Source organism: Fusarium proliferatum (assembly GCF_900067095.1).
Source record: "Fusarium proliferatum ET1 genome assembly, contig: FPRO_scaffold010, whole genome shotgun sequence".
In the NCBI taxonomy this organism is placed as follows: domain Eukaryota; kingdom Fungi; phylum Ascomycota; class Sordariomycetes; order Hypocreales; family Nectriaceae; genus Fusarium; species Fusarium proliferatum.
The window spans coordinates 1,269,470-1,291,079 of NW_022194799.1; the positions used below are offsets into that span (position 1 = coordinate 1,269,470).

At 50.2% G+C, this 21,610-nt stretch overlaps 8 protein-coding genes across 8 annotated transcripts; 5 read left to right on the plus strand and 3 right to left on the minus strand.

The window, feature by feature from the left end:
- Positions 1 to 1,141: 1,141 nt before the first annotated feature.
- Positions 1,142 to 2,326, minus strand: FPRO_11873 (uncharacterized protein; the record flags this gene model as incomplete). The annotated part of the gene is made up of 2 exons (XM_031221396.1): positions 1,142 to 1,646; positions 1,701 to 2,326. The coding sequence occupies 2 exons, from the start codon at positions 2,324 to 2,326 to the stop codon at positions 1,142 to 1,144; spliced, it is 1,131 nt and encodes a 376-aa protein (XP_031086959.1).
- Positions 2,327 to 3,243: 917 nt separating this feature from the next.
- On the plus strand, positions 3,244 to 3,875 carry FPRO_11874 (uncharacterized protein; the record flags this gene model as incomplete). The annotated part of the gene is made up of 2 exons (XM_031221397.1): positions 3,244 to 3,412; positions 3,472 to 3,875. The coding sequence occupies 2 exons, from the start codon at positions 3,244 to 3,246 to the stop codon at positions 3,873 to 3,875; spliced, it is 573 nt and encodes a 190-aa protein (XP_031086960.1).
- Positions 3,876 to 3,987: 112 nt separating this feature from the next.
- On the minus strand, positions 3,988 to 4,797 carry FPRO_11875 (uncharacterized protein; the record flags this gene model as incomplete). Its single annotated transcript, XM_031221398.1, has 2 exons — positions 3,988 to 4,267; positions 4,349 to 4,797. 2 exons carry the CDS (start codon positions 4,795 to 4,797, stop codon positions 3,988 to 3,990), a joined length of 729 nt encoding a protein of 242 aa, XP_031086961.1.
- A 1,225-nt stretch (positions 4,798 to 6,022) lies between these two features.
- On the plus strand, positions 6,023 to 7,413 carry FPRO_11876 (uncharacterized protein; the record flags this gene model as incomplete). The annotated part of the gene is made up of 5 exons (XM_031221399.1): positions 6,023 to 6,074; positions 6,257 to 6,365; positions 6,423 to 6,769; positions 6,819 to 7,337; positions 7,388 to 7,413. 5 exons carry the CDS (start codon positions 6,023 to 6,025, stop codon positions 7,411 to 7,413), a joined length of 1,053 nt encoding a protein of 350 aa, XP_031086962.1.
- A 1,550-nt stretch (positions 7,414 to 8,963) lies between these two features.
- Positions 8,964 to 11,828, minus strand: FPRO_11877 (uncharacterized protein; the record flags this gene model as incomplete). Its single annotated transcript, XM_031221400.1, has 3 exons — positions 8,964 to 10,047; positions 10,098 to 10,257; positions 10,310 to 11,828. 3 exons carry the CDS (start codon positions 11,826 to 11,828, stop codon positions 8,964 to 8,966), a joined length of 2,763 nt encoding a protein of 920 aa, XP_031086963.1.
- A 457-nt stretch (positions 11,829 to 12,285) lies between these two features.
- FPRO_11878 (uncharacterized protein) lies at positions 12,286 to 12,752 on the plus strand (the record flags this gene model as incomplete). Its single annotated transcript, XM_031221401.1, has 3 exons — positions 12,286 to 12,313; positions 12,396 to 12,535; positions 12,606 to 12,752. 3 exons carry the CDS (start codon positions 12,286 to 12,288, stop codon positions 12,750 to 12,752), a joined length of 315 nt encoding a protein of 104 aa, XP_031086964.1.
- Positions 12,753 to 13,372: 620 nt separating this feature from the next.
- On the plus strand, positions 13,373 to 14,905 carry FPRO_11879 (uncharacterized protein; the record flags this gene model as incomplete). Its single annotated transcript, XM_031221402.1, has 3 exons — positions 13,373 to 13,592; positions 13,647 to 14,010; positions 14,062 to 14,905. 3 exons carry the CDS (start codon positions 13,373 to 13,375, stop codon positions 14,903 to 14,905), a joined length of 1,428 nt encoding a protein of 475 aa, XP_031086965.1.
- A 509-nt stretch (positions 14,906 to 15,414) lies between these two features.
- On the plus strand, positions 15,415 to 16,947 carry FPRO_11880 (uncharacterized protein; the record flags this gene model as incomplete). The annotated part of the gene is made up of 3 exons (XM_031221404.1): positions 15,415 to 16,108; positions 16,164 to 16,226; positions 16,292 to 16,947. The coding sequence occupies 3 exons, from the start codon at positions 15,415 to 15,417 to the stop codon at positions 16,945 to 16,947; spliced, it is 1,413 nt and encodes a 470-aa protein (XP_031086966.1).
- Positions 16,948 to 21,610: the final 4,663 nt, after the last annotated feature.

A 21,610-nucleotide genomic window follows, 5' to 3' on the forward strand; every position in this document is an offset into this window, starting at 1 on the left:
TCAACATATCCCAAGGGCCTACGGATACGCATCTAGATATCAGTGACCTTGAGCAAATGAAGCTAATTCCACTGTGACTGGTACGCAGCTGAACGTAACACGCGCGTGAATAGCGCGATCTCTCTGCCCCAGCCTTCGAGGCCTAAGTCAATTGGTTGGCTTTGAACTGTTATCGATTGCATTGCTTGTTTGTGTCCTTTGTCTGTGGCCTCTCAGACAACCAGCATGTCAGCGTCCAATAAGCGCCTGGCTTGGTCTACAGTGCTGTTACGAATGAGGAATACTGTTGACACGGTTCGCGTTAATCCGCGACGACACGCCACTCAACGCGTCTAAACCGCGTCGCTCTTTTCCCCTCTTGTCCCTTTTTTTTTCTTCTTCCCCCCACCTGAATTCCAATGGAATGTTTTGGCCAGATGATGGGTCGCAGGAAGGACATGAATACTGGCCTGTGGGTGGCCGCGCGGATGGCTTCTAACCTCCACTCCACAAGCTGATGCCGATTCTGGGGAAAACAAGCCTTAGGGAGCAAGAAATCATCAGGCCTTGACATAGGGAGTCAAAATAAATTCAGCAAAAGATATCTTAGACTTATACTGAAAGTTACCAAAGTTTTTGCTATCTCTTAGGATCGAGGTCCCGAGTTTTCTTTCCTCCCCTAAAAAAGCTGTGGTAAATACTAACAATCGTTCACGGTGTACGATATCTTGCGCGTTGTTGTTCGCCCAACTGAAAGTTGACCTCTGCAACACTCCAAGGTCAGATATCCTGCAGTCTGCGGTCATGGGAACCTTGGGTCATCACCTCATTCTATTGTTCGTTCTTTGACGATGCCTCTAAAATTTGTTCTATCATGTCGAGGGCAGTCTCCCAACAGAGAACTCCCTGCATACCTTGCTGCGCCTTGTTCCTTCAAAGCACGGTCAAGCCACCCTGAAAACTATGAAAATGAACAAAGAAAATATGGAATGGCGTTTTCAAGGGGGTAAAGAAAAGGAAAATGAATGAAGTCAGCCAGTCAGGGATGTATATGTATGCGCAACAAAATAAAGACCCCGAGGCCCGAATGTTGGAAAGGGTCGGTGTGTGAGTGAGTATGTCCCGCACCACTAGCACACGAGCATTCGACTCATTCCATTGTTCATGCCTGGGCCTCTGCTTGTGCGAGCAGTCTCTCTCGCCATCCATTGCAGACCTCCTCGAATCCGCCAATCACATCTCCACACACTCCTGCGCATTCTCGCTTCTCCAGACGTTCTCCCCAATTGCCCCTTGTCAACCATCGCTCGCCCTCCTCTCTAAGCTCCTCTTCCCTCCTCATCTCAGCCACAATCTCTTTTGCGCTCTTCAGTCTTCTTGTCGCCATTGTCGTTGTTTGGCGAGACATGTGTAGTGTGTCAGAGAGGTAATTAAGGTTTTGGACAAGCTCAGTTGTAAGGGTGTGGAGGCTTGTTAAGGAGTTGAAGGCCGATGTTGAAGGCCGCGGCATGGCGTCAGAGAGGTTTAAGAGCAGCGGTATCAAGTCATCAATAGTCTCTGGGTCCGGCGGTGCAACGAGAGGAGACAGCAAGGAGAAGGAGAGGTTATGGATCTGGCGAGATTGGTGATTCAGGTGCGTGGTCAACGCTGAGTGTGCCGTTATCAACCTATGATCTATGTTAGCCTCAAGTTGTATTAAAAGCGCGATCGCATCTACAGACCTTGAGGCGCTAGCTTCAACACTTGACTGGGAGCCGAGATCCCGCAAGGCGTTGGTCACTCTCCTAAAAACATCGTCTGCTGGGCCACCGTAATTCTCTGTTCCTCTCCGAGCCAGCGACTCTACAGCATCCATTTTGGACACCAAGCCAGGTGGCATACCTGGGGAATCCAGGTCGGATTCCGAACCATATTCACTCCCGTCGTAATTACTAGTTTGACGCTGGTGTTTGCGTCGAGGTGAGAGAAGTGTGAGGTTCATGGCCTTTGCTCTATCACATCCTTGCTTTTTTGGACTATTGGTGTCCTCGGTATATTCGATCTCGTCCATCTGATCGTTGCCCTGCCCTCCCCCTTCAGCTTCACACATATCACTGTTGGCATCACCATCTGTGTATTCTCCTTCGTCTCCTGAGTCAGAAAAGGCATCGGCAAGCTCATCAGCTAGGTTGCCCATGCCGTTTCCACCCAAGTCGGATGCATCCTGGTGATTGAAGCTGTTCCGGAACGGGGTGGAAGGTTCTTGCACCGATGACTTGGAGAGCCTTCGGGCTTGGGGCGAGCCGGCGAAGCTATCGAAAGCGGACGAGTTCCGAGAGTGTCTGGGAGTATGCGGCGATGATGGCATTTTTGATATGTCGAACTGCAAACGCAGGAGTCCTCCCACAACCTGGCTAGACTCACAAGCCTGTTACTACCACCGTTCCACCGCCAAGTGCAGCGGATTGGACACCGCCTTATTTCACGAGTCGCGGTGTGAATCAGGAAGCCTCGGGTATTTTTATCGATTCTCTCTCGCAGTAAAATATTGTATCGCAGAGTTAGTGGTTGCTGGATCTCCTTTCAAAATGGGGGATGTCGAGGGAGGGTCGGCAACGCTTGAAATGATACCGGCTTAGGTGACCAGGGACCCTTATTAGGTACTAAATTATTGATCACACCAAATTGGCCGCCGACAAAAGGACAGGACTATGAACGAGCCGAGCTCCCGGGGCGTCTCATATGCTTAAGGTTCATTTCCTTATGCGATTTTCCATATCTCCTTTCGTTGGTACATCATCTTACCAATACATCCAGGGTATTTCGACTCAACCCAACTATCACAGCGTTTAATATTTCTTGATAGTCGTGGCGGGCTTGATATTGGTAGCGAAACACAAGGTGGACCGTGCAAGGACTGGCGCTAATGCGGGCAAAGGGTATTGGTGTTAGTGCCAGCCCAGTGGACGAGATAATGTTATGCAGAATTGTCTAGGGGAAAGAACATCCAGCCGTTTGTGGCTTACGTTGTCTCCAAATAAATTGCACAGCCACGCTACACCAAAAAGAAGCAAACTTGACTTATCAGAAGCTCTCGCGGTGCACTCTGGAGTTCGGATTTCTCATATACTTCTCTCGCTCTCATCAGACACGCCCGCCCCCAAACTGTGTCGGTTTTACTTGTTTTGCTGAAGACAGACAAACTCCAGCTTCGTACAGCTATTCCTTTACATGAAGTGTGGCTCCTATATTTCTTGATCAGAAGACTCGAAAGCAGCTCTGAATATGGCGACGTTTCGGCGATTTCGACCTGATGATGTGAACAAGTTTTCCAAGTGCAATCTCGACCCTTTCACGGAAACTTACGAGCTAAACTTCTACCTCCAATACCATGCAAAATGGCCATCTCTCTTTCAAGTTTGTGAGGATATGGATGGAAACATTGTTGGATATAGTGAGTGTCATCATTTACATTCAGAACCAGCTTGTTGAGGCTAACATATTGACTGGCAGTCATGGGCAAGGTCGAGTCTTCTCCGGACGCCTACAAATTCTCCGAGCATTACCTACCATGGCACGCTCACATAACGGCGCTCACTGTTGCCCCGGAAGCTAGAAGATCTGGCATTGCAAAGATCTTGACTGATCAGCTGGAAGTTGCAGCTGATGCTGAGAACGCCTGGTTCGTGGACTTGTTCGTTCGAAGCAGCAACCACAGAGCCATTGCCCTTTACAGGAATCTGGGTTACAGCGTCTTCCGCGTGGTGAAGGATTACTACGGTGACCACGCAACGGACCCTTCCAGGGCGAGCGAGGACGCATTCGACATGCGCAAGCCCATGAAGCGAGACAAGGATCGTCAGCACATTCGAGATGATGGAGAAACTCATATGGTTGATCCCGAGGATGTTTGGTAAACGGTATCAATATGCAATGGTCCTTTCCATAACTCCATCACGCTTGAAACTCAACTCAAAATCCAGGGCATAGGCTCACTGCCCCTATCATGACATGGTGGATACTAACCATTCATATCCAGGCTCCATCCACTTCATAAACGCTTCCACTCACAAAGGTACTCTCAGGGCCGAGGAGGAAAGCTATCACATTGGCACACTCCTCTGACGTACCTTGGCGCTGGAAGGCAGTTGGCTCGTCGAAAGCGGCGTTTTCTGGTCGGTTGTGCATATCCCATGCCTTCTTCATCAATGGGGTATATATGGCTCCAGGAGCAACAGCGTTGACTCGCACTTCTCGGTGGCCATTCTCCTTTGCTGCCGCTCTTGTCAACCCAACTATTCCATGTTTGCTGGCGTCATAGGCGCCGTGCTTAGCAAATCCTAATTATACTGGTCAGCTTTAGAGATCCAATTTATTTGCAGTTTGCAACCTGCCCTTGATGCCATGGATAGAAGCAACGTTGACGATGGAGCCTCCGTCTACTACCCTGTTAAGCTGTGCCCGTAGACAATACATTGTTCCTGTCAAGTTCACAGCAATGATCTTATGCCACTCTTCGTCCTCGAGTTCCGCTACGGCACGAAGACCGTGGTGCTTCCCAATGATACCAGCCACGTTAGCTGCCCCATCGAGTCTCCCGTATTTCTCAACAGTAGCGTCTAGCCAGTCTTCAACTTGGGGCCGTTGTGAGACGTCGACACGAGAAACTAGCACCTCGGTGCCCTGCTCGTCAAAGTATGCTGCAGCAGTTGACATGGCATCGGGGTCAATATCGGCGATGCTCACAGTCGCCCCGCGTTTTGCAAGAACTTTGGCTGTTGCGAAGCCGATTCCGCTTGCACCACCAGTCAGCGCGTAAACTTTTCCTTTGAGTGACATTGTCTGTAGTTTAAGGTCGTGGGTTGGCTGCCAGATAGCAGTTGAGGGATGGGTCAGACGCTATGGTACAAAAGGATATGTATATATAGATATAAGCTTGGGCTTCATGGCTGGCTGGATCAAGATTCCCCGCTGGAAACAGCCCGTAATTAATTTGGGGAATAATACATTGGAGGAGGTGTAGAGTATACATAAAGCTCCAGGGTAGGCACTTGAGACTGGCCTCTTACGGTTCTGCTTGACTTCCTCCAGTCTTATGATCACCTACCCATCAATATTGTATATGAATGAAATAACATAGAATATGCTGTGCAGCTTGTATGAAAGCTCGGTCTTTCAAAGGGAGTATAGACTGCTAAATGCAACGAGATACTTTAACTACAACCTCTCTTGTACATTTATATGCAGGACAATACTGTATCCATCAGATGGGGTAGAACCGTAATAAGGGAGTTACATACCTAGGAGGTAGGTAGTTGCCAAAGTGTCGGGTACGGTGGGTTACATCCTTTGTTTGAATGGACAGTGTCCTCTTCAGACAATGACACTGGCTTGCAACTGTGGCGATACCTTGAACTCGACTTGCTTTTCACCCTCGCTCAGGTACCTTAGCCCCCCGGCCAGCAATCAGCGCTTTCAGACAACCTACAGCCCAGGCCCTGTCCCCTGCTAGGTCAGGTAGGTTAGGTAGTTGCCTCGCTGACCGGTAGCACGTTGCAATTGAATTCGCCCTTGTCCCCATCAATTTCCAACCAAACACGGGCAAGCACGCACGCCTCGATTCATCATCCGTCCCCATCACCAGGCCCATCCACTTCCAAGCCATCTCGTCTGGTGCTGTTTGCCCATCACCATCACGTATGTTTGATCTTTGGCCCAACCAAAGATTTTCTATTCGGCCAACGGACGTTGAGATTTCTTTGTTCTTTCTCCTTGTTGCACAGAATTTTCAATAAAACCGCTGTCAACTCGGTTGCCGCATTCCCAGGCCCTCCTTTTTTTTTATCTTGTTTTATCACACTTATTAATACTCGGCTTTGCTGCCTTGCGGCGCCTTTGCTTTTCCCTTTCCCCTTACGCCGACTTTTTTTTTCTCCCTTCTTCAACATCGCCTTTTCACCAAACCAGCCTGCGCGTGAGCTATTCATCGTCAGCCACCGCACCTAAACCATTTCTGGCCTCATTGTCTATTTTCGTTTTACTAGACAAAACCAAATCAACAGAGATGGCTACTACCGCGATGGATTACGAGGCTGCCAATGGCGACCGGTACGAAGGTTCGTTGCCAGCTCTGAGCGCGTGCATCAACGCGCTTGCTTGCTCTTCATTACTGTTTACATGAACAATACCCCATCAAATTCGCCTGTCGCAGTCTCAACTCAGCACCTCCCCGTCACCCGATCAGCCCATCCTCTCGTATCTATTGAGCTCGCGCACATAGCTAACCAGCCTGTTCTAGATGAGGCTCCTCGATATGAGCGCGACAACCGAAGTGCCTCGCCTCGCCCTCGTGACGACAACGAAGGCAGCCGCCGTCGCTCTGCCTCACCCGGCGGCCATGGTGACAGGTTCGTTTCAATGAGTCCCACCTCATCGACAAATACTGACATCTATATCCACAATAGCAACATGAAGGACGTGTCTGCTTCCCGGGACGACGATGATGGTGCTATCAATCCTGGATCCAACCTCTTTGTTACAGGTATCCACCCCAAGCTTTCCGAAGCTGAGGTGTCCAAGATGTTTGAGAAGTATGGCGACGTTGAGAAGTGCCAAATTATGCGTGACCCTCACACCAAAGAGTCCCGCGGATTTGGCTTTGTCAAGATGGTTACATCTGAACAAGCCGAAGCTGCCAAAGAGGGTCTTCAGGGCGAACAGATCGAGGGGCGCACTTTGAGCATCGAGAAGGCCCGCCGAGCCCGCCCCCGTACCCCGACTCCTGGCAAGTACTTTGGCCCACCCAAGCGAGGTAAGGAATCCTAGAGCGACATATCGGATATTATACTGATCGACCATAGAGCCTCGTCCTGGACGTTACGATGATCGTCGACGTGGTGGTTACGGCGGTGGCGGCGGTGGTTACGGCCGTGATGACCCTTACCGCTACCGTGGTTACGACCGCAACTACGAGCGACGCTATGATGATCGTGGAGGTGGTTATGGTGGTGGCAGCAGCGGCGGTGGAGGAGGTGGTGGTCGGGACTACGACCGCAGCTACCGTGATGAGCGCCGTTACGAGGATCGAGGCGGCTATGGTGGCCGCGACTATGATCGAGGCTATGAACGCCGTGACCGTGACGAGGGCTACGGCCGTGATCGCTACGGAGGAGGAGGCGGCGGCGGCGGCGGTCGTGAAGAACGAGACCGCTATGGCCCTCGGGGAGGCCCTGGAGGTTCTGGCTATGAACGTGGTGGTGACCGATACGAACGCGGAGGCGACCGAGATGCTGCTCGAACTCGCGACCCGGCTGCCAGCGCTGGAGGAGCTGGTTATGGCGAATCTGCCTCTCGATCCGAGACACGCGATGCGTATGGAGGTTCGACCTAAATTGATTTCCTCCCAATTACTTACCGCTAACCCTACCAGGCGCTCCCGACCGTAACATTCAGTAAACGCATAACTGATGTTTGCCACGACTCTACTGAAAGATCAGTCTTTGAGATCATGCGTCCATTATCCTTTCCTCTACTAACCCCGTAACTTTGCTTGTTCAATTTTCTTCTGTTAACTGTTATTTACTCGTTGTTTTCTTATTTTTCGTGGACCACAGCAGACTGAATCGGGCTCTGCTCACACAGGAGTTTAGTGTGATTGCGACAGTTAAGGGATTGGAATCAAAAATGGGTACTCGGCCTGCGTCACTTGAGTTTTCTTGTTGCTGGTCGTCGGTTTTGCAACAAGGTCACAGATGGACCACATTTGGCAGCTTCCGGATCTTTGCAAATCAAACACTTCATCAGTCATCCATCGCGTCTTCGACGACTTTATGATAGCTATTGCCAGCACAACATCAACCAGATGTCGACTCCGGCCTAATCGGTGAATCACATGGACTATCAAACTCAACTTCGAATGCGGACTCGCGACTCAACTGCCCGTGCTGTTCCCGTATCACATACACACTATTATGGGATATGCGAGATGGTCACTTGTGGCTGCTGCGCTGCGGTGCTCGTCCTGACTGACTTTAGTTATTGACTCAGACGCCTGTAAATGTTTCACCAACCGCCAATCAAATCACACATCGCTGTAAAACAACTTGACACCCCCTTCAACTCTGACAATCAATCAATGAAAACCGCTATCGCTAGGCTTACGCGTGGGGTTTATAATGTTTCTCGGCTTTCAGCGATTCGGTACACGAAGTTCTCTCAATCACCGTCTTCTCGCCAAGCTCTTCCAACATACCCCTGGGATTATGATTCTGCATGCTTATCACCAACATCCAGTCTAATTCTTGCAAAACTACAGAACTGGACCCGTGTACTGGTAAGGACTGCAAGTTGTGATCCTGCTGACTGAATGGTAGGGTGATCCCCAAACTGGATGTATTCAGACACCGGACAACTGCCGATGTTTTCGCAGCCACAAGTCCAAACAGTGAGTTGGGCCAATGTTCCTTTTAAGGGCCGACTCAAACAAGAGTTGCAGCCTTGCGGAAATGCTATTTCAATTTCCCTATCACTCAATGGGGATTGCAAAGGAGCATCTAGCGATGCATGCCTTTAACAGTACGTTGTATTCATTCCAAGAACATCGAGAAATTGGCTGTAATGAATAGTTGCCATAGAAGCAGTCTCTCAACTAGTTTCAGTTTATCACTCTGTAAATATTTGTGTTATCGAACTTCTACCCTTGATGCGCCTGACGTCTCCGCGCTTGTTCAGCTCGGTATTTTGACCTGTCGGTCACACTTTCGAGATAGTTATAACTTCGTATCATATGTGTAAGTAGGGGCGATATGGAGATGATTCCATCAACTCAACTCAAATTGAGGACCAGGGCCGCCTGCATCCTTTGCATGGCCATTGAAAAATGTAAGCAACTTTGATGGCCAGTCGATTGCATTTGGTGACCTATCGTTTCCACAGAGCCCAACCTGCTATTTCAAGGCTGCTTCCTCGCCCTCTGATAAATGGTCCCCGATGAGGCACACGTCTGGTTACTGCTGGCCACTTGTAGGTCGATTTGGATTTGCTCCAAGCAGCCACCCCACACCAGATACCAGTGTACCAGTCGCAGCCTCTCTTAGCTGATCCCGCTTCCTTGTTCTGTTCTGCTCATGCAACTCGTACTCAGAGGACTCGGACTCTGCATTCGTCTTATCTGATGTAAAAGAACCCTGCAAACTTGACAACACAGTTAGGTTCCTGGACGCGACCCTGGCTGTGGCTCTGGAGAGATCGAAGAGAGACATTGGTGCTTCCTCGGCTTGACGAGCTGTCGTGCTGGCAGATATATTGCGGGGTGGATAAGCCTTGTCTGGACCTGGTGTGTCGAACGAGCCAGGGAGACCCGAAAGGTCACCTGCGGTATCCCAGGCAGCTTCTCGAGCAGCCTCCTCCTTGATTGCAGCATCCAACTGCTCTTCGCAACGACGGAAGGTCTTTAATACTTCCTGAAGTTGAAACGGGGGTGCTATCCGTAGAGAAGTTGCCAGGCATTCAATCCGCTGCTCGAGATGGCGTATCTCGGGATTTCCACTTGCCGTTCCGAGATGCGTTGGCTTCTGGGATCTCTCCGTGCGGACATATTTGCCAGCGTCAAGTGCTGCCTTCCACGACCATTCGTCAGATATGCCTGCCTGCGACTTATGCACGTTCTCATTGGCACCAAGACGGGTTACTACGTAAGAGTATGCAGTTTCGAAGTCGTCTTCGCGCAAAGCAGCTTCGACGCACATGGCAACGATTCGTTTTGTGACTAATGGTCTGACCGCGTCTTGATGCTCTGCTAGCGGCTGCTGCTTTCCTGGCCTCACGCAAATTGGCAGATTCGCATGGGTCATGTTGTTTCCTAGTTCCTCAAACTCTTGCAAACGTGTGTATGCTTTGGGGTTTTGCTCTAGAACCTTCTCGATAATCGAGACCGGATCAGAATGCACTCGAAGTACAACAGGACTGAAAGGTTCGCCTTGTTTGAGTACCAGGCGATAGTCGCTCAAGGCATGAGTAGCCTTCAACAATGCTTCGATGCGTTTTCTGGCGGGATGATTTGTACCTAACGTTCTCGGAAAAGCTTTGAGGCTGGTTTGGTTGTCAATAGTGGCGCCCCGAGGACATAACAACTGACTTACATTTCGTCGCATCTTTTCAATCCCCCTCTATTTCGGTTTGGATTTGAAGCATTGTCGAATGCCCCAAGAGCTGCGTTTTGTGCAGTGTTCAGCACGGCAGATACCGACAGAGGCGCATCTGGCCCTTCTTGATCGTAAAGGGTTCTTGCTAGGTTGTATCCTAGGACGTGTCAGGTATAACTTGGCCATATGGACATACTCATTATACATACGTGAGCGCGAAAGCATCGCTTTCAAAAGCTCTGTCTCAACGAACTCCAGGGTCACATTGCCAAATATGCCCTGCAGAGTTTGGTCCCCAGTGGACTTCGGACTGTTTCCCCAACCGTGCAACCATAGTATCTCTTTTCGTGCCCGGATCCAGAAACCGTCGTCTTCCGATGCACGAGTTGGAAGATTTCGTATAAGCCGGCCAATTTGCGATTTTTGTTCCTGCTGATCCTGAATAAATGCTAGATCCCCAGCTTTACGAACTGTGCAGGGGGCGCCCGATTGTGTAAGAAGATAAGCGCTTTGAATGAGAGCAGGGAGAAGATCAAGAGATTCCTCCTTGGGGGTTGTAAGCGGATTTGAGCTTTGTAATAGGTCGTTACGTAGATTTGTCGCAGCTTTGGCCCCCCCAAATGCGTCCATATCGAAAGGCGGAACAGAGGCAAGATTTTCTACTGCTGATTGAAGTGTTATATCGGAGTCTTCGTCCAAGAGGGACCGAATCTTATTGCATATTCTGAAGGCTGCCTCCAAAGCCCCCACGTCGGCATCAGAGACAAGATATGCAGAAGCTAAGACGGCTCTGGCATAAGAGCGGTCGAGATACTGCTGCTGGTTTTCCTGAAGCCACGAGCCGGCATCATTTCCCAGGTCTATATCAGATGGCCCATCCCATGATTCAATGGCTTTGAGAGCGACTGGCCAGGATGTTGCCGCTTTAGAGGCGAGCCATTCGAGGGCCTGCTCCCAACCAGGACACGATAATTCAGGCGCTGCATCTGTTTTATTTGATACATCTTGGTCAAAGGCCTCGCGTTTCCACCTCGATTCGTTATGCAGCCAAGGCCCAACAAGCCCACTCAGATCACGGCCAGCTAGGCTAAATTCATCATCGACGGCACCTGTCTCAGCGAGTAGATAATCGATAGCCATTCTGTCAGGTAGGTTCTGGAACTCTAGCAGCGAATACCGTATAGGCCTTTGTGGATAATACTCGTAGTTTCGTCTGACTAAAGGGAGTACCGTTGAGATCATCCACGTGTGGAGTTCTTGCGAATGCTGCAGAAATGGGGCTACCAGGTCAGGAACTTGCGGTAACATGCCTGCTTCTTCGTCCATTCTGTAAGCCCTCAAAAGTAAGAAAGAGGTGAGTGGATCAGCCTCAAGAGCGAGAGTGAGAGGCACATCAGTATTTTTGAGACAGAGAAGATGAAGCTTTTTGACTTTTCTTGAAGCCTGTTCTTCTGTTATACTTTGAACAGAAGAAGTGTCGAGCTGGCAGTCTGAATTTGTCTGTGATGGCGACTCGCCGCTTGCTATGGCTTGTATGAGAGGTACATACACCGCCGGACTGAGGGTTTCGGGAAGATATGTGAGAATGATTCGGAGTAACAGCTCTGGCCGTAGTATTACTCCATGTTGACCAATGAGATAGGCCAAACCATCGATGTCGGCGACGGTTGCGAAGTGTACAGCCAGGAGCACCAGCTTCGCAGGACCCAGCGTGACATGAGCCGCCATGATGATAGTGACGATAGCGTTCCCAGTCGGATGATAGAGTCAATGAGAGCATAGGTGGTAGTGAAGCTCTTAGGAATAGTTTCACTTTGGGACTGGAAAAGGAGAGGTCATATGTTGCTTAGCCAGGCCAGCTTCAACTAACAAAGTGGCAGGTTACCTTAGCACCTCCGTACTGAACAGTAAGTACCCTAGGTTGCTTTGGGTAGCCACAGCCACAAATAACACGCCACACATACATGAGTGCCTGTGGCGGCTCAAGCGTTATTTTCAGTGAGCCAATACCTTAGGATCCACTTCATCATCCAATCCACGGGCACCGATTTGCTACTCGGCCAAGGTACGGGTCAACTCAATGGCCGGAAGCACTTCACGATTACAACGTCAAACGAACCGCGATTCAACCATCAGATACTGCCCGACCCGCGCAAAGCCTCGACACATACTCAATTGGCTCAAGATGGCGTCGGGATACGGCATGAACGGCGGTAAGTCTATAAAGAGAGCTTCCACGCCCACATACAACCAGTCAAACATTCCATGGACTGACGACATCTACTTGGACTCTAGGCGTTGGCCGCTGCTTTCCCTTCTGGCAGGAGGTTATGGGATGCTATGTGGTCAACACCACTGCCGCTGATGACTCTGGCAAGAAGAAGTGCGGCCTGGTTCTCGAAGACTACTACGAGTGCCTCCACCACAAGAAGGAGGTAGGTTGAAGCATGCAGATTCGGCGTTGCTTTCGGCCTAGTAGTACAGTGAATTAACAACAATCGACAGCATGCTCGAGCTCTCGCTATGCAAGCTGCCTACGCCCGAAGCGAGTCCGCTACAGCGCGCGATGATGCGCCCAGCGTTAAACAAATAAGGAGTCTAGGACTCATCGACAAGGAGGAAGACACGAAGAAGGTGCTAGGACAAAGCTAGACGACGGATGGATCTGGAAATACTCAATGAATGATACTCGAATGCTATTTATGCTAGCCGGATTACCTGTATCTCTCTGCTACACATGAAGGAATAAACCTTGGTTTCGCTCAAGCTGCCAATCGTGACAACGCAAACCAGCTGGAACTTTTGACAAGCTATCAATGGTAGGACTGCCAGTTCCTTAGATATGAAACAGCTATTTAATAACCCGCCTTGGGAAAATTCTACTGTAGTACCACCAAGCAGGCTAACTTGTGCTCAGGATCCTGTTGACATATGCAGCCATGTGATGCAAATCGGGCCAAGGGCGAGCCTAATTGAAATTGGTGCATCGTAGTATGTCCTAGTCTAAGGGCAGCAGAAGCCAAGCAAGGCACAAGCGCCAGGGAGGGAAGGCTACGTACCTAAGGTAGGTAGGTAACCGGTCATATTTGCCAGCCGACAACAGCTGGCCGCCAGTCCCCCCTAATGCCTCCCATCAACAATCTCCAAGCAACCTGGATCTCCTTACACTCAGTGAGCGTATGATGTGACTTAATTTGTGACAGGCCGTCCCTCAAGACCTTCTTTCATCTTCGCCTGTAAACAGCCTTCTCGGATTGCTGAGCATCTGCAATATGCCTTCTCTTGAGGGAATTGAAGTTGCGATGGTCACTCAGCCCGAACTGGCCAAGCTCCCTGAGTTTCCTCTCTCGGATTCCTCCTCTCGCAGTGTTTTGCCCTCTGCTGATCAACTGTCTTGCTCAAGTCTCGCTGCCTCGAGCCGACTTGGTTCATTGCCACGCCAACTTCGGAAGACCAGTCCTCGGATTTCTGTCTACGTCCCCTCAGACCCAGGTTTGCCTTTTTCTAAACCAAAGCTTCCAACGAGCCCTATCTGACTGGGTTTAGGTTCACGATTTGGATTCCACTATGCACTCAACGAAACGTCACAACTGCCACGCTACTTGTATTTCAAAATTTTCATGAATGGCAGAAACATCACAAACTGTGGCGTGAGGGTTCTCAATGGAGCTTCAGGTTCCATCACACGCTCCCTCTGTGAGCCAAGCGAGCGCTGGAAATACAAGGAAGATGGCGTGTTACGCATCAGGGACGGGATAGAGGCACGTTGCTTTTCCTTTCTTCCACACGCCCATCAATCAGTTGCAGAAGATGGCGGCTTGATAGAGGTCCAAGTCTTTCGTGCCAAGGGCCGGATTCGAAGATTGCCCATACTAGAAGGCCACCGCGGTCAGGAGTCATACGGTATTGGGTTGGTGTGCCTAGCATGGATGTTCAGTGACGCCAGGCTAATAAGTTGCAGGTCGCCCTCTGGTGGTCTCCTCGATTCACCAGATGAAGCCTGTTTCTACGATTGGATCCTAATCGACTCAAAAGAGTCACCTTTCGTCTCTTTCCGTTTTCTCTATCGATCGTTACTAAATCTGCGCCAACTGAGCCTCGCACCGGATCCTGAGTTGGAGGACAGTTCAATCGATATGGAAGAGGACATGGCTGAACACGCGAGCGAAGGGGTTTTTTCTATCAAGCCACTTAGTACTGGTAATATCTGTACAGAGAGTCCAAGAAGCTCCGTATTGGATGATGTTCTGTCAGTCCAGGGGGAGGGCCGTTCATCAACACGCCCCAGACGGTTGACCGAAGCAGCCCCTATGATTGCATCACAGAAAGCCTTAGCTCGTCCTCTCCCCGAGGTTCCGATCAAGAAGCCCGTAGACCATAGGGACATTGAAAAGCAGGTCGAGGCCCATGGATACACTTCTCTATCGGATATTCAAGAGGAGATAGAGAATACTGATACCAGCATAGCCAGTCCTACCAGCTTCCTAGGCATATCCGATTCCCCTCGCAGTGTCAAAGCGAGAGTCCTCGAATTGAACGATTGCGGTATAATTCCGCTTCAGTCAGCTCTCAAGAGAGACACCAGCTCGACCATCCTCGAATCACTTGTGAACTACTCAGAACAACCTGCCCCGGGACAAGCCCGTGCGCTGTCGACATCGACATCGACGGGGAAGATGGGATACCTAGAGACAGGTGAGCCTGAGCAAACATCGGAAATGAAATCGATTGTTGCGGAAACAGAACACTCATTCAGGACTGGTTGGAGGCTGAGTGAAAGCGAGTGGATCAAGGGGGAGGTTTGAGCGCACAAATGGCAGCGGGGCAGAGTTTGCAACCCAAAGTTGTTTAATTCTGGTCTCGCAGAAGATTGCTTAATGGATATGTGATAACCATGGACCTGCAAGAGAAGTGTATGTAGACCTGATTATCTACCTAGGTATTTCAACCATGCCAACACGACTGAGCGCCTACCTAGTACCTAGTGGACGTACAATGTATAAATTTTGCGCCTACCCAACGATAGATGAAATAGGTACCTACCTTAGGGATGGCGAGGGACTGTGAATAATAGGTATCGGTGACGTATGTGCCTATACCCGTATACCGAGTTTGTTGTTCTCGAGGTAAAATGACTGTCACCGACATTGGCAGTGACAGCCAGTAGCAGATAGGTACCACCGTACCTTAGGTCCTGCTTGCCAACCTTACCTATGATCAGTATCAGTCACTCAGGCTGCCAGGGTAAATATTGCAGTATCCTCATCGACACTTCATACCTGGCAGAAAAACACCAAAACAAATGCAACGCATCATGGCGGACCAAAGCTGGCTGCGGTTTCTTGGGGGCAACAGAGCTCGACAGCACGATCTGAAGTACCATGTCTCCGAAGCAACCCTACAAGACTTGTACAAAGATCCTCCCAAAAGCAAAGAAGTGCATGGCCACCGCGTGAAGAAGAGCATGACACGACTCCCTAGCTGGCAAGGAGTATCTCAGGCAAACCAATCGACTACCACGGCGGCTGAGGCGGAATACAGTTTGGACGAAGTAGACAAGTTGTTCATCAATGCAAACCAGCAGATCTGGCACAACCCTTCCATTGACCAAGTAGCAGAAACCTTGCAAGTTGCAGTAATATCCAATCCTGCAAGCGAAGCACTTTCCGCAGAGTATCGCTCGCATATCCTGCTCCTTTGCGAAGCTTATGGTACTGGACACAGAAAGATTGCCAAGCTCGAACGAGAGCTTGCAGAAGCAAAAATGGCACTCAAGGAAGAGGCAAGTCGACACAGCTTCATAGAAGAACACTGGATGGTCCAGGATGCACGGTACAAAGCTGAGGTCAAACGCCTTGAGATGTTTATTCATCGAACGTCTGATCAAGGCATGGAGGCTGTGGCACTCGCTAGGGCCGGTAGTCTCCTCAGGGGAAGAGCTGGAGCTGCTACAATCGGGCAAAGGGCCATCAACAGTGACGTGGTCGACGAGGGCACTTCAAATGGAGGTAAGTATGTCCAATCGCGAAGCACTCGACCACACTGACATATGACGTAAAACAGCCCCTGAAGTCACTGTCAAGAACGAACGTAATCCCACCTTACTAACACGACAAGATACAGTGTGTAAGCGTTCATGCTCATTTCCAGACTTGTTTAATATCCGCTCCATACTAACATCTTATGAACAGTATCTCGAACACGGACCATGGATACCAGCAACGAGATCAGGTTGAGCAGAGGGTTCCGGGTCCAGGATCACCTCAAGAAGAAGAAAGTAACAGCCGGCGTTCGCCGACTTGAGACACATGCAGACAGAGATGGAAAGACACGCCCTGAGCAAGGCCGAGAAGAAATGCATCCACGAAGTGCTTCTATGCTCTCAATTGGTCCCGATGGACGAGGCACAGCAGACATGTCGCCACACAAAGATAGTGCCAGGAGGGAGCGCGATGCTTCCGAAGAGGCAGCCTCAATGGAGGAGGTTGGCATTGTTAGCCGGACAAACTCTACGTCCACATCTCTCACACAAAACCAGTCAAGCCAGGATACGGTTACTGAGCTCCGGTGCGATCGAAGAAGCCACCAAATTGACTCTCGACATCATCGTCAATTCTCGTTTGTTCCTGGGGACGATATAACAGCTGTACGGTCGGGCGGGACCAGAGGGTCTGGAAAGGCTCTTGGTCAACATATACAGAAGAGTCAGGCACCGACGACTAGTAGAGAGGCTGTTCGTTTCTGTGAAGAGAATCGTAGGTCGAGATCAGTCGAGTGGATACGGATGATAGAGCAGCGGTCATCGGACATTGACGACAACCCTGGAGCGTCAGACCTGCGACTCTAGCCACTTCAGAAGATAAGCCAGCCTTCAGACCTCAGTGCCGTTTCTCATATCGAGCCTGGAGGTGATTGATTAATTCCTCAAAAGGTTCTTTTGTCAGTAGCATGTGGAGCCTTGGACATAGGGCAATTAGAGTTTTGCATTATATCAACGGCGAAAGTTTATACGAGGGGGGAGGCGGATGGAGTTTGTTGCAAGACGGACAGCATGGGGTGTTGAGAATAACACATGATGAGAGAGGTCCCACAGGGCGAAGGCCAATAACTCTGCTCAACTCGGCGTGACGCATGATGCAAGCGATAGGCCCGGAGCGGAAGGATATTCGGATGACCGAGAGGCGTCGCATCGACGAGGCTCAAGACTCGACGGAAGAAGCATAGTATGTGACGACGGATGTGACACGGGTGAGGCGGGCTTGACGGACACGGGCGACACGGGATCTAGCCCTAGAAGACAAAGGCAACAAGCAAACAAACGAGCAGTTGTGGTAAAACCTGGAGAAGACTAGACCAGCTAACAAGCCCGGAACAGCCTGTCAAGTCAAGGCAAAGACGCCGGTGCCGAACCTTATATGGAGTTCAAGACTCTGTGAATTTGACGAATTAAGGTTAAAAGACCTTGGAACCGCTCAGAGTGGCGCTCGTGACAGGAATGCCAATACAACGCCTGCTGAATCGAGCCATGCTTCATCGACAGTGTAAGGAATGCGACTGTCGCTAAATCAAGGAACCATCAACGGGACGGGTAAGGCAGACGAAGCGTCTATCAGTCTGTCTCCTCAGCGACAGCATGGCATGCGACTAGACCAGGGCATGCCGTTATTCAAAAGATGGTCTAGAGCTGTGCCTGAGGTCAAGAGCGGAGAGATGAGTCGTGCCTGAATCGTGCAACGTCTTTGTTGGTGTTTTTCATTGGTTTCGCTTAATTGAAGGAGCCTCGGCCGGTTGATGATGAAGCACACGCTCGCTACCTAATAATCCTCTCTGTTCGAGGGAGTGTTCTGTTGCTGGTTGGTACCAGGGCAATGCGCTGAAATGTTGTGAGTACCAATTGGGGCAAATGCATGTCAGTCTGTACTGTAAATCGACAAATGTGTTCTTATGGCAGTGATGATACGGAATAGATACGTCAGAGACGATGGTGATGGCTTCACCGTAGCTCGATCGTCGGCCAAGTCGTTGGACATTGGGCGACGGAGGAGAAATAAAGTTTTCTCAAGCTGTTAGTCGTGAGGGATGTGATCCGTATGCGGCCAACTCGAACAGAGCAGAGCTGTAGGGGTGCCTGAGGTGAAGATAGCGGATGACTAACTAGTCCTGCTAGCGCCAGTTAGAGTGCGTTGGCGCTGCTGGTGGCGGATCGAGCACCCTACGACTACCTACGTTTAGCTTAGTGAGTGCCTGCTCGATCTCCCCCGAACTGCGGCGCGGCGATAAGCGAGACTGCTGAATCCAGATCCCTGGGTCTTGCTTGTAGCCCGACCTGTTGTTGGTTTAGACGGAGGCCATAAACATCCGCGTTCGTTGAGTTTCCATCCCTCCCGTCCGTCCCTTCCCTTCCCTTCCCTCTCGATTCCTTTTTTTTCTGTCTCCATTTGGTCTCCATTCCCATGCCATCCAATTCACGCACCCCCGTCTGTTCTTGGTTAGGGGGATCGGAGACAAGAAGTCATTTCTTCAACCGTCGAGCAGAATGTGTAGGTTTGTTTGTTTGTTGTTTGTTTGCTGCTTGCCCATTTCTAAGTTCTACCTACCTAGTTGTCTCTTCTCCTTTCCTGCTTCCAATGCGCGTGGCTCCGCAGGACTGAGTCTCTTGGTCCGTGATGCCTCGGGCTATTTGCTTACTTACCTGCTTAGGCCGCTCCCTACTAGGTACTAAGTTAGAGCTCCTGTCTCGACGGAATACCCGGTACAGAGGGCCGGTTGTGTAGTAATATGGCGACCAACAAAGTCACCAAAAATACGACTAAGCAGGGGGAGTTGTCTCCCGATGGAATGCCTCTGTCGCGAGGCCTCATGGACGCATTTGGTCCGATCGTAGGCCTTGCAAAGATTTGTCATTGTGCCAGCCGGTATTTGCCTCGTTGGTTGCACGATGCATCCAGTTCAATGTGGTGTCCTGGGGGGGACAAGGTTTTACGTAGCGACAGGTTGCATATCCATGCCAAGGTAACTGTTGCTAGGATTCCATCTCCTGCCGCTGGCGAAATCTCCGGCCAAAGTATGAAGACATGCGGCTGGATTACATCACATCCTCTAGGAGAGTTTTCTGCGTTGTTTTCAGAAGAAACACAGAACACAGGAATGAAACTCAAATTCAGATAAAAGACCACAATTCCGTAATGATTTTCTCATGCATACGTTCGTTAGAGATTCAGCGTAATGCTCGAGCTGATAGGCCTTACCTGACACGCAAACACTCGATCTCACCATTTGAAACCAGCAAGGACATGGAGGACAATCTCAACGTTGTCGTGACGCACTAAAAGGCAAGGACTTCCACTACGGCCAGCACAAATGCAGTGGACGCGACCTCGGACCAGACAGTGGACAAACTCCCTAACTAATGTCCTATATGTATACGCATGCATACATACACGATACATGCGTAGTGGTTTCTTTTTCGTATGACAATGGAGATAAGATGAGATGCAATGAAATGTTCCCACGATCCGGGTTGAAACTATCCATCTTAACGGCCCTTGCGACACAGAAGGACCAGCTCCAACACCAACGACTGAAACCCAGTAGACTAGGGGGGTGTCGGCTAGGTAGACAGATGGACGACGACTCAAGAAGCGTTCAGGCCTGAGCAATGCCAAGCTGCCACTGCCAGGGGCCAGGGAGCGGCCTTTGTGCGCTAAGGACGAGAGACAGAGCAGAGAGAAGGTGGGGGTGTAGATTTAGCCAACGGTGAGCGGGAGCGGTCGGTAGTGGACCTCTTAGCGGGGTTGGCGATCCATGCTCAAATCCGAGACATTGGCATGGATCATCCCCATCCGCACCAGCGTGGAAAAAACCCGTCCGTCTGTGGCTGACTCGATGTTAACAAGTAGCGGCACGATCTAAGCCGCAAGCAGTCACCCAAGTGTCGACAGCCGCAAATAGTTTCAACCGTTATGGTCAAGGCTCAAAGTAGATACAGGAAGGCCAGTTTGATTGTGAGCGAATAGTCAATGGCCGGATATGAGTATCTGAATCGCGCGAATGGTGGCCCGAATTAATCAATAGTGCTATTAAGCTAGCCAGCCCCGTCAGTATGTAAGCAAGACAGTTAGTTGTTCGTTCATTTGGCCAGTGGCATGGCATGTCATAGCATAGCCAAGTCACGGCAGCTGGACAAACAATGGATCTGATCAACAACGGTCTCCATCCGTGTGTGTGTGTGTGTGCGTGCATGTCTCCATGACAGGCGCCGCCAGAACGGTGGAAGCACCAGGGAAGCATCAGCTTGACAGGGTCAGAGGGGTCTGACTCTGGGGACAAGGATTACAGAAACCAAGGAAGATCATTCTTAACGGGGGACAGGGCATGATGCGATGATCCATTGGCACATCAAACGACCCAATCAAATCAGACAACGAGAAGCCCAAAGGCCGAAACGCAACGGGCGCCCGAAGATTTTCGGGACATGGCCTAAGCTCCCGACCGAACACAGAAACACAAAGACAGAAATACAGAGCCATCGCGACGTGACACTCAGTGTCAGGAAGGCCCCTGGCGATCAGTAATCGTGAATTGGAAAGAAACCGTTGAGACTGCCATCTTCCCCCCCTGTAAGCTAAGGTATAAACCCCAGCTGCCGTCCGTACAAGATCCATCCAATTGCTTGTCTCTGTCTCAGACGTTATGAACACACAGCATACGGTAGCTCGATTTCTTCAACTCGATCTCTGGGAAGTTTACGAGCAGAGTGGAGGGCGAGATGGCGAGGAAAGGGGGGGAGGGGGGTGTATGGTCGATTTAGTGTGATGCTATATGTTTGCAGTAGTAAAATTGGGGCCAGGATGGACACCTCTTAGCTGATGATCGCAATCGATCTGAAGTGAACTGAGCTTCTAATAACGGAAAAGGAGATTTTGAGAATGTCCATATTGCTAAGGCATGCAATTTCAAAACTGTCCAGGATTGACATTGACATTGACTTGACTTGACCGACTGACCGTCAAGGCTGAAGTCGGTGATGTAACAAGTAACCGTACAGACGGTAACAGGATCGAGAGTCAGACAAAATGTCCACTCGCAGATCATCAACTGCTTCACGACAGCTGTGAAATAAAGACTGATCTTGCCATTCTCGTTCCCGTACATAGAATTCGTGTCTGTCTGTCTGTATGTATGTATGTACGTATGCTTGTATATACTTTTGAGTCTTTCTGTGCAGCGTAGATCTTGTTCCTAACGGTCGAGTGAGTTAGAGTTTTCGATTGCAGCCGATTCGCTTCGAATTCGAGCTTTGGAGTTTTACATACTTTCGCAGTGCATTCACTCCTCCTCTTGCAATTCGTAGTCGTCATCGATGGGTTGCAACGTCTAGGTTTCATGTGAGCCACCCCGAATGTCATCGGCTGCCCACCAAGAACCCTGCTCCAGCTCTCAGCTAAACGGGCAGCCCGCCTCATCGGTGACACTACTACCCTGTACACCCACTCAATCGTCATGGTCCC